This window comes from Aptenodytes forsteri, unplaced genomic scaffold (genome assembly GCF_000699145.1).
Source record: "Aptenodytes forsteri isolate BGI_AS27 unplaced genomic scaffold, ASM69914v1 Scaffold142, whole genome shotgun sequence".
NCBI classification, from domain to species: domain Eukaryota; kingdom Metazoa; phylum Chordata; class Aves; order Sphenisciformes; family Spheniscidae; genus Aptenodytes; species Aptenodytes forsteri.
Window position 1 is genome coordinate 2,281,744 of NW_008794598.1, and position 13,687 is coordinate 2,295,430.

The following is a 13,687-nucleotide window of genomic DNA, read 5'->3' on the forward strand; positions in this document are numbered from 1 at the left end:
ACCAGCTTGCTCGGGCCTTTCTGTGGTTGTGAACAAGATCAGACACTAGCCTGGCTCTCTCTCCATTTGTGGATTCATTTAAGGAGATGAAAGCCCTACGTAACAACAGTCTGAATGGGTGTTATGAAGATGGGTGGACAGGTATTTGCATGTTTTTCCTTTCCAGTCCTGGAGAGTGGCCCCTTTACCTCCAAGGTGAGGCAGTTGCACCCTGCCAGGTGCACTCACACAGTGGTTCAGAAGAAATCGGCTGCCACCCACCGCCTCATTTACACTTACTCTTTTCGCAGATGGGCACAGGAGGGTCCCATGTGCCCCCAAACTGGCACCGAGACTCTTGAGAGCCCTTCAAGGCGTAACCAAAATCGCATTCGAAGACAATGATGTCTGCGAGTCTGTACATGGTCTCCAGCCCAGTCGTTCTTCCGTTTGCGATCTCTGGTCTTTTGCAGCCGGTTGCTGGAAGTGAAGAGCACAAGGCACCGCTGGGGACGCGAAGCCCATCCTGGGTGCGGAGGGGCACTGACCAGGGGCAGTGCCTGCTGCCGATCCTTGCCATCGCTATCATGGGCGTGTCAACATCATTGACTCTTATCCTTACACAAAATATCATTATTCAACTGCACTTGTAGTCTGTCCTTACTGGGGGGCAGAAAGAGAAATCCACAGAGGCAGGTGGGGCTCCTCCTGCCTGTGGGATCTTTGGCCTCTGCCTCTCACTGGAGATTTGGTCTGCAGCGATTAGACCAAGAGCCAAGAAGGAAGAAAGGACCCGGGGAAAGGTAAAAGAAGCCAACACACACACACACACCTTCACATCGGGGCCGGGGCCGGCTCCATGTTCCCCTGGCGGTACAGCTGATGGAGGCGTTCCCGATGAGGGAGTAGCCATCCCTGCAGGTGTACTGCACAGTCGAACCTGGAAGGTGGGTGTCCAAGGACTGGCCGCTGTGATTCCCGTTGGCGATGCCTGGAGGGGGAGGACACTTCACCTCTGTGAAGGAGAAGGAAAGGCAGGTAAGAAATATGGACAAGGCAAGAAAAAAAAATTAAAAATCCAACTTTCAAAAACCAAAGGAGGAAGACAATTAATTCCATTAACTCCTCTCAATAAATATCTGTCATGTTAGCTGTCTTCCTATCAGTGGGTGCAGCCCCCACCGCAGCCACGGTCATTCCTTCTGCCACTCACAACCAACTCTTGCCAGCGGGGACGGACGCCCGTGCACCGCAGAGCCCTACCTCCGCACCGCGGCGGCGGCCCGCTCCACACGCCGTGCTCCCCGTCCACCATGGTGCAGAAGATGGAGGGCTCTCCAGCCAGCAGGTGGCCGGAGTTGCAGGTGTAGATGACCACGTCCGCGTAGGAGAAGGTGCCTGTCAAGTGCCCACTGTGTCTCCCGTGGGGGATGTCCGGAGGCGGATCGCAGGTGATACCTGTGGGCGCGTACAAGGTGGCTTTTAGCATCAGTGCTGCAGCAGCACCTGGGGTCTGCAGGACACACACGCTTCCCAGGAAGAGAACCGATGGGGATGAACCCGTCTCAGCAGTGATGCTCTCTGAATACAATGACCCAAATTATCCAGAGACAAACCTTGTATGGAAAAAATCACATGTGGGAAGGAAAACGTGCGCCCTCCTGTGAGTCACTTACTTGCTGCCCATGTCTGGAGCTGGTGGGACAATTCTTACCTCCCTTTCCATAACCATTGGTGACACATGCAGAGAGAGACTGGCCACGCCATTCCTACACATGACCAGTGAGAAATACTTACCCCAGTAACAGGGAGTTTAAAATATTAATGGTTTTCCCAGTTTGGACCAGGATAAATGAAAGACCTTTGGAAACATTTTCAGAAACATCCAAACCAGAACAAAATGAAAAGAAAAATTAAAGATTTGACACATACAGTGACTTGAGAAATCTTTTGCAATAAAATCTTTGTCTTGAAAGATGTGCCACTGTCTCTTGCAAGCCATCTCCAAAGGCCTTTTGTTGTGGCCTACTTACGCTGGCAGACAGGAGCATCTCCACTCCACGAGACACGTGTGCCAGAGACCTCGCATGTTCTCTGAGAGCCTCCAACCAACTTGTACCTGGAGTCACACAGAAGAATTTATTAATTTACATTAGGAGACTTGAGATTTCTTTACAATCCTTGTAAGTGGCAGCCAAGACTTCTGACTTGGGAACTACGTTCCGTCATGTAAAGCTAAAAATCTGCTTTACTCTCACTTGGCAGCTGAATTCAGCTAGTCACAAGACTCACCCTTCGTCACAGGTGTAATTCACTTTGGACCCGAAGAGGAGGTCCGTCAGGACAACAGCTCTGCCATTCTCCGGATCCCCTAGGTTAGCACATTGTTTCCCTGGAAGGGAACATCAGCCACCATTAGCCCTCAGCTGCTCACTCACATCCCACCCAGGGATGCCGACACAGAGAGCGGACCACATAAAGTAAAGAAACCCATAATGCCAGAAAAATGTGAAAATCCAGCCAAGCCTGACACTTCAGGTTTTTCAGCACTTGCAGGACGTACTTTTACAGAACTCCAGCGCTGCAGACCATGTCCGATTCCTGAGGCATGTGATGGCTGGCGGCATGCCCGGGTGCCAGGTGTACCCAGGCCGGCACACGTATTCCACCTTCCTCCCCACGGGAAAGATGGTCTGGTTGCTGTACGGCTCCTTCAGCTCAGCAAACGCCAGTCTGGTAGGTGCATTGCAGCCAGCTACCAAGAAAGATAAGCCAACCCAGTTGTTAAAGGAGTCAAGAAAAAGCAGATCTGGGAGAGCAGGAGAAAGGTTAACATTCAGAGCGCTGTTGGAACACTTACCCTGCTCGCACACTGGCACGGGTGGCTCCCAGGTGTTATTTAGTTGGCACTGTACCACACTCTGGCCGTGTAGAACATAGCCTGGCTCACACTCAAAGGCAATGGTATCCTTGTGTGTGTAGGCAGTCCTAGGAGACACTATTCTCCCATTCTTGACCTGCGGGACAGGACATCTTGCCTCTGGAAAAGAAGTGCGGGTCCTCAAAACACGCAGTGTGCAGAGCTGTGCAGCTGCAAAGCCACTTAAGAGTTGCAATCCCTTTTAAGACACAAGTCTGAAAATAATTTTCTCATAGATGATGTACTGCCTGCATCCAGAGATGGCAAACATTGAGGGAGAGACCCAAACCGAAAGGTGAGGCTGGGGATGCTGGAGGCAGTGGGGTGGTCCTCCAGCCTCCTCCCCTCTGCCTGGCCACAGCTGCAAATCAGCCCGTGCAAATCCTGCCCTAGCAGGCACTCGGGCAAGAAGTGCAATTGTCTGGAGGTTTCCTAGGCTTTCCGAATATGAAGCAGTAGGGCAGGGAGGATTGCACCCGAGTATTAGGATGTGCACGCACAACCCTACCTCCGCACTGCGGGGGTGGCCCGCTCCACACGCCGTTTTTCCCATCCTGGGTGGTGCAGTAGATGGAGGGCTCTCCGTGGAGTGGGTACCCGGGGTTGCAGGTGTATGTTACAGATGTGCCGAAGTGGAATTCATCCAGCAGCCTGCCCGTGTGCTTCCCATTGGGAATGTCCGGAGGCGGCTCACAAGGGATACCTGCAGAGGTGCAGAACAAGGCTTCTAAATTCAACAGCAGCACCAAAGTACTTTAAATCCCTCAGTCTGTGGGGCATAAACACTTGTCCTAGAGATGGAGTAACTGCAATGAAGTGACCTTCTAGTTGAGGCCTTGTAGGCAACTGGATCCCATCTCCCTGGTCAGCTATTTCTATGACAGAAAGCAGACCAGTAAGACAAACCTCTATGGAGGAAACACCTACCTGCTTTATCTTTTCTACTGTTTAAGAAATAAAAAAGCAAGTATTTCTTTTGTATCGCCTGTGTAAAATCCTGATTTTTCAGCTGCACACAGTGCAAAGGCACGCACAGGCAGAAATTTGAAATTAACCTATGTCACCTTAGGTTAATATGTACCTGGAGAACCTGTAAAATGCTTTAAAATACCAGAACGTGCCAGTAAATGTTTCTTACTTGTATGAAACTGTCACCTAATCAGCAACAGTAGTTAATCAGCAGAGAAACACTCAGGTGTAATTGCTGAGGTGCGGCACGGCAGCTCTTTGGGTACACATCAGTTATCCATGCTCATAGTGAAAGAGAGAGCCCGCGGTTTGGGACTTTGGGATTCCACTTCTGGCCCTCCCACAGCGCTCTGCCTCTTCTGAGGGTTGTGCTTTGGTCTCTCTGTGTCTAACAATAACAACCCTTAAGCTGAAGATAATATTTTCCCTTCCTCTCTTGTAATGGGCTTGTGATGTTAGTCAGAGACAGGATACCCAAGCACTGCTGAAAAAGCTCCAGCTGAGCCATTGCTTTCTATAATCCATTAAGCTTTGAGATCTTGTACCTTTTCCCAGAACATTTTCTTTCGACATCAAAACCTTCTGATATTTTTCATGCCCACAGAGCAGAGAAATTCCCTGTGAAAGCTTTGATTGGAAAGATTTGGCAGTCTCTGCTGGAAAATATTTACCGGATCCATGCAAACCCCCCCGGAGCTGTAAGCTACTTACGCTGACAAGTGGGAATGTCGCCACTCCATGCAACACGTCCACCAGCAATCTCACACCGTCTCCTGGATTGTCCAATTAACCTGTGCCTGGTGTTAAAAGGATTGAACATTCATCCCAAGTCATTTCAGTGTAAGTTACTACCTCCTCCTCGCCACCCCGGAAGGCGTGATCAGCCCCGCTGTCAGCAAAGCTCTGGCCCTGAAGAAGTTTCCTTCCTCGCTCAGCACCACCTTACCAATTTCACAGTATATACGTATACACATAAGATAGGGAACACCTTATGTGTTCATATAGGTGCAGGACTCTATAGAGTGGCTTCTGTATATAATCCATTTATTGGGAATGAATGAATAGGAGGAAAAAAGGGAGACTTACCTAATACATCTCTCCTTGCTGTTTTAAGCAGTTGCCAAAACCAGGACTTACCCTTCTTCACAGCTGTAGACCACTGTTGACCCAAACAGGCGATCTGTTAGGGAAATTATTTTCCCATTCACAGGTTCACCGGGATGACTGCATTGTTTCCCTGGGGGAGAAAAAAACCTCATTTTAGGCTTATCTCTGTCTATACCACAGTACAACAGATCTGACTGTTAGTCCAGTAATCTGTCCACATTTCCAGTTACCCCCAAAATGGGTTTTGAATAGCATAAAGTTACATGGCTTTACTAGTCACATACTATTTGAACACCAGAATAAGGTTCAGGTTTTTGCAGCATGGACAGAACCTAGCACCTATTCCTTCTTGAATAACAGACACCAAATCAAGGAGCTATTCACTTTTACAGAACTCTAGTGCTTCTGACCACACTCCGCTCTCAAGGCATGTAATAGTAGGTGACATTCCTGGGTGTTTAGCATATCCAGGTCGGCAAGTGTATTGCACAGTCTTCCCAACAGAAAAATCAATCTCATTTTTATGCTCCTCATTTAGCTCAGCAAAGTGTAACCTTGTAGGAGCACCACAACCACCTATTGAGAAAGAAAACAGATGTGAGAATCAGGCAGGACAGGCATGCCGGGCGCAAGCACGGAAAGAACACTGTTATGAGAAAGGTGTTTGGTTTGCCTTGCAAAATTGTTTATTTTGATTAATATAGCCATTATTAAACAAATACAACATATTTTCCCAAAGGATTCCAGAGGATCAGGTTCTTATTCCCAGGATATACTTAAATCTTCCACCACAGGGTTTAACCACATTTTTTTAATGGGGTTAGGGGACATAAAATAGTAGTGTACCCCAAGGCAGCTATGTCACTATTTACCTGGAAGTTCAGGCCTGTTTGAGAACTCCTGGTAATGGTACAGTCTACTGCAGACGGGAACAGAAGGGTGCCAGCTGCCATCATCCTGGCAGAAGATTCTAGCACTGCCTTGCAGGCTGTAACCATCGTGACACTGAAATGTCACCATTTGCCCAGGCGCGAAGATAAGTCCTTGACCATCAACTTGCTTTCCATTCTCTATATGTGGATTTATGCAGATGGTCGCTGGAAGTGATGATGAACAGAAGTGATGTGCAAAAGGAGTCAGAACAAAACAAACCAAAAAACTCACAGGCTGTTAATATTGCAACAACAAAACCTACGTGACATCTACATAAACCTCCCCAGCCCCACCGTCACAATAGAAGGGCTTGAAATTAATTTATACCATGCAACACTTTACATGGGATTAACCTTCTCTGAGGATCTGGTTGCAATGGTCAGGGTCTCCCCTGTGCTCAGAGCCACACTATGAGCTTCTCACCCGAAGGGACAGACCACAGACGCACCTTCACAGCGAGGGCCGGGCTGGCTCCAGTTCCCTGATGCTCTGCAAAACACAACGGCATTTCCAACCAGGTAGTAGCCGGGATCACAGGTGTATGTTACAGACGTTCCCACGGTAAAAAATGCTTTTCCCTGGCCATTGTGATTTCCGTTGCGAACCCCCGGAGGCATGGGACACGGTCGGACTGCAACAGGGAGACAAAGTCTTAACTCAGCGAGAGAACAGCGTGCAAGGGGAAGGGAGTCGGTGTGATGCTGCGTTGAGGGGTTAAAGCCCATCGCAGGAACGGCTCAGCCTGCACACGCTGTTCCTGCCTGCAAGGAGCACCCGCCGGGCAGGGCTGCCCTCGGGGAAGCAGCGGGCACCCGCACTCACCCCTCTCGCAGGTGAGCACTGGCGGATCCCAGGTCCCCCCCGGCTGGCACTGAATCTCGTAGGTGTCCTCTGCGGCATAACCAGCGTTGCAGGCAAAGTGAAGAGTCTCTCCAGCTTTGTAGGTGCTTTGCAGCCCATAGACCTTCCCGTTCTGCACCTCGGGTATTTCGCAGCCAGTTGCTGCAGGAAACATGGACGGCATCCTTTAAACTTCAATGCATGGGTCCGATCCTGCACACACAGCCCCCTCCCTTCTCATCACTGCCATAAACCTGTCTGCACTGTTCCTACAACCAGGACATCCAGCATCCTTTCTGCCAGCCCCACACCTAGCAATGAAGCATCCACCCACCTTCGCAGCGGGGCAGGGGCTTGCTCCACAGCCCGTCCTCCGTGCAGTTGATGGACACGTTCCCAATCAGCTCATAGCCATCCTTGCAGCCGTAGTACACGGTCACTCCCAGGGGAAACTTGTCCAGGGACTGTCCGCTGTGCAGCCCGTTGGCGATGTTTGGTGGCTGAGGACACGTCACCTCTGGAGAGCGAGGGAAAAGGCCCATGAGAGTGTCCATGAGAGGCGATGCCTGAGAGACAGCTCAACTCAAACCTGCACGTCAGGCATGGGGGAAGGTGAAGGGGGATGGCAGAGGGCTCCCACCCCAGGTTCTGCTGGGTCTGTCCTGACAGCCAGCCCTTGGGTGCCCCGTCTTTCCTCTGAGTTTTCTGGACAAAGAAGGTTGAATTGATTCATAAAAATCCATCCGGTCTCCCCCTGAAGGCTGTGTTGCACCCCATGCCCATGCCTGGTCCCCAGCACCGTCACTGGCCGGCTCACTGTGGGCGTGCTGCAGCCAGAGCACTGGGAGGAGGGTGCTGGCTCTGGACACCCCTTTGCACTTGGTCTCACATTAAGTGATGTGCCAGTTCTTGGTCATACACTGCGGGGTCACCAGCACCCAGCCCCAGCGCGAGAGGCACGGCACATGCAGCCACAGTTACAGAAATACCTAGCTCCAGATTCACGGATGCAAGCTTATTCTTTACATATTATAAAACTGTATACTTCTTTAAAGGGGAATTAAATCCTTCACTGAAGGTCTCAGTGACAACAGTCAGGGTCTCCCCTGTGCTCAGAGCCACACTATGAGCTTCTCCCCCGAAGGGACAGACCACAGACGCACCTTCACAGCGAGGGCCGGGCTGGCTCCAGTTCCCTGATGCTCTGCAAAACACAACGGCATTTCCAACCAGGTAGTAGCCGGGATCACAGGTGTATGTTACAGACGTTCCCATGGTAAAATCTGCTTTGCCCTGGCCATTGTGATTTCCGTTGCGAACCCCCGGAGGCATGGGACACGGTCGGACTGCAACAGGGAGACAAAGTCTTAACTCAGCGAGAGAACAGCGTGCAAGGGGAAGGGAGTCGGTGTGATGCTGCGTTGAGGGGTTAAAGCCCATCGCAGGAACGGCTCAGCCTGCACACGCTGTTCCTGCCTGCAAGGAGCACCCGCCGGGCAGGGCTGCCCTCGGGGAAGCAGCGGGCACCCGCACTCACCCCTCTCGCAGGTGAGCACTGGCGGATCCCAGGTCCCCCCCGGCTGGCACTGAATCTCGTAGGTGTCCTCTGCGGCATAACCGGCGTTGCAGGCAAAGTGAAGAGTCTCTCCAGCTTTGTAGGTGCTTTGCAGCCCATAGACCTTCCCGTTCTGCACCTCGGGTATTTCGCAGCCAGTTGCTGCAGGAAACATGGACGGCATCCTTTAAACTTCAATGCATGGGTCCGATCCTGCACACACAGCCCCCTCCCTTCTCATCACTGCCATAAACCTGTCTGCACTGTTCCTACAACCAGGACATCCAGCATCCTTTCTGCCAGCCCCACACCTAGCAATGAAGCATCCACCCACCTTCGCAGCGGGGCAGGGGCTTGCTCCACAGCCCGTCCTCCGTGCAGTTGATGGACACGTTCCCAATCAGCTCATAGCCATCCTTGCAGGCCGTAGTACCGGTCACTCCCAGGGGAAACTTGTCCAGGGACTGTCCGCTGTGCAGCCCGTTGGCGATGTTTGGTGGCTGAGGACACGTCACCTCTGGAGAGGGAGGGAAATTGCCATGTGGGTCAGCTGTTTGCCATTTATGTGCTACTAGGACTGTTTGGGTAATATCAGGGTAATATCCTGAATTCTGCTCAGTCTTTGTTCCATTTGCTGGACCAAAGTATTAGTTAACAACGTACAGCAGCACCAAGATTACAATCGCATTGCAGCTGGGAGAAAATTACTAATAATAAGGACAGTCCTGACAGGAGAACTCACAGGCACATCATGGGATTTGGCAGAAGATGCACATGGACATGGAAGCAGCAAGAGCAACAAGAAGTTGTGATTACTTCCCGTTCCAGGAGGAAGATGAAAACATCCCACATCTGACCAGAAGCAGAGTCACAGAAATTCCCCTGGGGCAGCAGATACTGCCATCCCCACAGCTCGCATATGGCTCCTGAGTGTGCTGGGGAGGTTACAGCCTCCTGCTGCACAGCAACTCAGCCCCAGGGTTAACTTCTCCCCATCCCTCTTGGAGCCCAAGACAGGGCAGGCTGCAGCCAGCCCCATGTCCCACCCCAGCTCCTTTCTTCTGAGCTGTTCCTGTCTCTCTGAGAGCCAAGCTGGCAGCACTTTGGTTTGAGAAGACAAGCGAGGAGGACAGATGCATCCCGGCTTTGCTTTCCCACTGAATTTGAGAGGACACAAGAGGAAGCTTTCCCCCGCAGCTGTCACCGCTCGCACCGCGCGCTGGGACACTTGCCCTTTTTGCACACTGGCAGAGGTGGGCTCCATCTGAAGTCAGCTTGGCACTTGCTTGTGCGGGAGCCCTGCAAGGTATACCCTCTGTGGCATGCAAAGCTTATGGTGTCCCCGGGCCTGTAGAAATAGTGAGCAGCGGGTACTCTCTTCCCATGCCGGATGTGTGGCAACGGACATAGGGTAGCTGGAAAAGGGAGAGAAATAAAACATTGTTTACCTACACAGCTCTCAAGCTGTTCCTGCCTGTGATGGTTGCCGTGTTGATGGTGTCCCATTGATCCCTGAGTGATGGGACGCAGCGGAGGCTGCAGCCAGGGCGAGTGCTCCCGGGGCTGCAGGGCTCCTCCCTGCGCTGCTGGGGGACCCTGCTGCTTCCTCAGCTGGCAAGAACAGGGTGTCCAGGATTTCATGTCAATCACCTGGTGAGGTCAAAGCCTTTCATGGCCTTTCTGCATGCTTCTAACCCGCAGCCCATTGATCCCTGAGTGATGGGACGCAGCGGAGGCTGCAGCCAGGGCGAGTGCTCCCGGGGCTGCAGGGCTCCTCCCTGCGCTGCTGGGGGACCCTGCTGCTTCCTCAGCTGGCAAGAACAGGGTGTCCAGGATTTCATGTCAATCACCTGGTGAGGTCAAAGCCTTTCATGGCCTTTCTGCATGCTTCTAACCCGTGGGCTGGGGAGCACACCCCCTCGATCCGATCCAACCTGGGGAAATGCTGGCAGGACTGTCCAGGACCGACCGAACTGCACTCCAGGGGTCTGTGCTACCTGGGGCAGGCAGCTGTGCGAGAGAGCCAGGCAGAGGGTGCACAGCGTGGGCTGGGGGTGCCATGCCATGCTGCCCATGGCACCACCGTGACGGTGTGGGGATGGACCCACGCCAGCGAGGGCAAAGCCTCTGCTGCACCTGACAAGGGACCTGCCCATGAACCTGCTGGTGTGCTTCCAGGGGTACCTGGGGGTTGTTTGCATTGAGAGAGAAAGAGAGAGATGGAGAGGCAGACATGCAGAGAGGCGGGCAGGCAGACAGGCATTCAGAACCACAACCACAGGGAAGTAGCTTTTTGTTCACTAGGCAAATATTTGCAGTAGATACGGGAATGTAGAAAGAAGGTAAAAGAAACACCTCTTGCTGGTGTAATATCCTTTGGGTTACTGAGTAAAGGGCCACAGTTCTGTCCCGCTGAGCTGCTCAGGTGCAGCCCATCTCCGCTGCGCCCTTTGCACCCCTTCGCGCAGCTCTGAGGTTGGCTTTGCGGGAGAACCACAGCTCTCTGGCACCAAACAGCACACGTGAGCAATGACAGTTACTTCCACAAGGCTGGCAAACCAAATGCACATACATCAGCTGAACATATAGAAAACCAAGTATAACAGAAGAAAATACAACTTGACCTTTTTACAAAGTGTTAACTTAGTGATAATTCTTTTTTTTTTTCAAAAAACATAACCCAACCCTTTGCAGCCACCAATGCTTGACTCCCAGCCTGCCACTGAGCCACCGCAGCCAGCTAAGGCAGGAGGGTCAGCCTTTGGTCTCTCAAGACGCCGTGAGGGACGTGAGATTGAGACGCCTCAATCAACATGATTGAGGATAGAGGCAGAAGTCTTCTCCATACAGTACCAAAGCACTTCTCAAACCTTGCCAGGGCAGCCAGGTTGCAGCACCTATGCTTACAAGACGGGAAGGGATAAACAAAACCATACTGCAGTGATGGAGCTGAGTTTCTGTAGGTTTTGGCTATCCCGTCCCAAACGAGAGGGCACCTCGGGCTACCTGCCAGGCTTTCGTGCCCTGCGGGACCAAACATGCCAACCAGCACAGTCCCAATGCATTTCTATACATCACAGCAAGTTTCAACATGACAGAGCTCAAACACAATCTATTATCGGAACAGGCTTCTTGTCTCACTGCCATAAGATGCCATATCCGTAACCAGCTTTACTTTGGCAGTTTAAACACATAGGTCAAGCCCCTTTTACAAGAAGCTGAGCAGGTTGTGAAAGACTCTCCATAGCCTCCCGTAGCGAGGTTATAACTCCATTTCCCCCAGCTGCTGAAGGGCACGGGGTGGCCCCGGTGCTATCCCAGAGGGTCTTTCTCATTAGTGGAGCAGCTCAGAGGCTCTGTGATGCTCAGGGTCTGGCGTGCCAAGGTCCATCTGGGACCAGCACAGGGCTCCTATCTGCCTCCGCAGGGAAAAGCAAAAGAATCAGTGAGGAGAGGAGCAGCAATGAAGAAGAGGAGGGCCATGGGAGGAAGGCCTCAGAGGTGCAGACCTGCCGGTCTCCCTTACCTTGAGCCCCAGCCGCGGTGGCCAGGAGCAAAGCGGAGCTGCCCAGGAGGCAGAGGGCGAAGGCGAGCACCATGCTCCGGTCCCCAGCGCAGACTGCAGCTCCCAGGGGGCTGTGGGAAGATATAGGCACCCCAGTTCCCCCTGCCACCCCCCGCATGCGGAAGGAGCTGCAGCTGCGGGGCTTCCCGGGGCTGCGGGACAGGAACCCGTGGGCTCCCTGGCACAGGGTGGGCGCAGCCACCACCCCCGGGGAGGCTGCAGGTCCCACACACTGCTTCTGCTGCTATTTTTGGCAGGGGATGATGGGCCCCTGGTACCCACCGCGTGGCCCACGGGGATCTGTGAAAGAGGGGTGGGTGCAGGCACGGTGCTGTTAGCCAAACTGTGCCCTCGGTCAAGAGCATCCTCGGTTAGGGGAAGTGACCCACGCTCTGCCACAAGTCCCCAGGCGGTGATGGCAGCCCTTCCCATGAACCAGCTGAAGGGGCACGGCTTGCCTGCCCGGCTACGGGAAGGGCAGAGCGGGGCATTCCCTCCTCCCACACACGTGGGACACGTCTGTCCCTCGGGGCCGTGGGTACTCGGGCCGGGAGGTGCAGTGTGCAGCCCAGCCCCGCACACCGCCCTGCAGCTGTGGACCCGAATCCTCCTGACCTGACCCTGGCTGCTCCGGGACTCATCCAAGCTGGCACCATCCCTCGCTGCTGGCTGGAAGAATAACAATCCACAGACAGGACTTTTTGATGTAGAAGCAGCCGCAGCAACCTCCAGCTCCCCACCTCACATAGCGGAGGATGCTTTCTGAGCCTAAAACAAGCAGCAAGACATGCGTTACTCAAGGTTTTTATCCCTTTTATTGACAGAGAGCTTCCAATACGTACATATCCAACATTTATACTTCAGAATTGCACTTGACTGGTTACACTCAGATTATAAAGTAAAATTATGTACAACTCAATTACAAACACAGTAGATAAGCCCTCTTCAATGGTAAATTTTGGTGACGACACCCGTAAGCTATGTCACAGCATTCACAGTTCCTTCTATTTGGTTGCAGGGAGATCATTTCAAGCTGATCCCCAAATCAGGTGTTAAATCATTTGGAAAAACCACTCTGGACTATGCAGTAGGAACAATTGTGTTGGGATTAAAATAACAGAACAGAACACAACACTAAGCTACGAGGCTTTACATTCGTGTTTTGTTCATCTAGTCACTCACATGGCTTATGGTAAGAGATATATAAAAATAACCAACAATCTGCAAGTGCTTGTTCTGCAAGACTGGCTTCCGAAAACAGTATCTCACGGTGCCCCAGTGACAGCTGAGCAGGATAGTGCTCTGATGGGAAGGGAGAACTTTGTGGGTCTGTTTGGAACAAGACTAACGTGTTGATGGAAACGGCTATTTGTGGTTTTCCCTGTAATTAGATGCATGTTCCTGTTAACAGGAAAGCACTGGTGAAAATGCAGAAACAAAAAGTATGTAGTAGACACGTTTTGAATACTTCCCATTCCCAACTGCGCATCATGAGAAGCCCACAGATGGGTCATTTACCTCTGCATCAGACAAAACCCTGAACCTCAAAATCTTGCTTTACCAGCTTGGTTTGGAAAAAGGGTTTTGTTCCTCTCTCTCTGTTTTAGTTTTCATTACAATTTATTATTATTATTATTTCAAGTATTAAACTGTTCTTATCTCAACCCACGAGTTTTCTCACTTTTACCCTTCCAATTCTCTCCCCCATCCCACCCGGGTGGGGGGAGTGAGCCAGCGGCTGTGTGGTGCTTATTTGCCAACTGGGCTTAAACCATGACAGTCCTTTTTGGCACCCAACGTGGGGCTTGAAGGGTTCAAA

The 13,687-nt window shown here is 51.9% G+C and overlaps 2 protein-coding genes across 2 annotated transcripts in view; both read right to left on the reverse strand.

The window, feature by feature from the left end:
* The window catches only part of CR1 (complement C3b/C4b receptor 1 (Knops blood group)), a 24,448-nt gene extending 12,546 nt beyond the window's left edge, over nucleotides 1–11,902 (reverse strand). The window contains 19 exon segments of the mRNA XM_019470314.1: nucleotides 280–459; nucleotides 812–994; nucleotides 1,243–1,437; nucleotides 2,013–2,098; nucleotides 2,272–2,371; nucleotides 2,543–2,734; nucleotides 2,840–3,019; nucleotides 3,408–3,602; nucleotides 4,580–4,665; nucleotides 5,006–5,105; nucleotides 5,360–5,551; nucleotides 5,848–6,072; nucleotides 6,357–6,539; nucleotides 6,731–6,910; nucleotides 7,083–7,265; nucleotides 7,912–8,094; nucleotides 8,286–8,465; nucleotides 8,638–8,820; nucleotides 11,830–11,902. Coding sequence (XP_019325859.1) covers nucleotides 280–459; nucleotides 812–994; nucleotides 1,243–1,437; nucleotides 2,013–2,098; nucleotides 2,272–2,371; nucleotides 2,543–2,734; nucleotides 2,840–3,019; nucleotides 3,408–3,602; nucleotides 4,580–4,665; nucleotides 5,006–5,105; nucleotides 5,360–5,551; nucleotides 5,848–6,072; nucleotides 6,357–6,539; nucleotides 6,731–6,910; nucleotides 7,083–7,265; nucleotides 7,912–8,094; nucleotides 8,286–8,465; nucleotides 8,638–8,820; nucleotides 11,830–11,902 — 3,079 coding nt within the window.
* Nucleotides 11,903–12,505: 603 nt separating this feature from the next.
* The window catches only part of LOC103893680 (sushi, von Willebrand factor type A, EGF and pentraxin domain-containing protein 1), a 25,534-nt gene continuing 24,352 nt past the window's right edge, over nucleotides 12,506–13,687 (reverse strand). Inside the window, exon 24 of the mRNA XM_009272900.1 lies at nucleotides 12,506–12,636. Coding sequence (XP_009271175.1) covers nucleotides 12,506–12,636 — 131 coding nt within the window. The remainder of the gene's footprint in view (nucleotides 12,637–13,687) is intronic.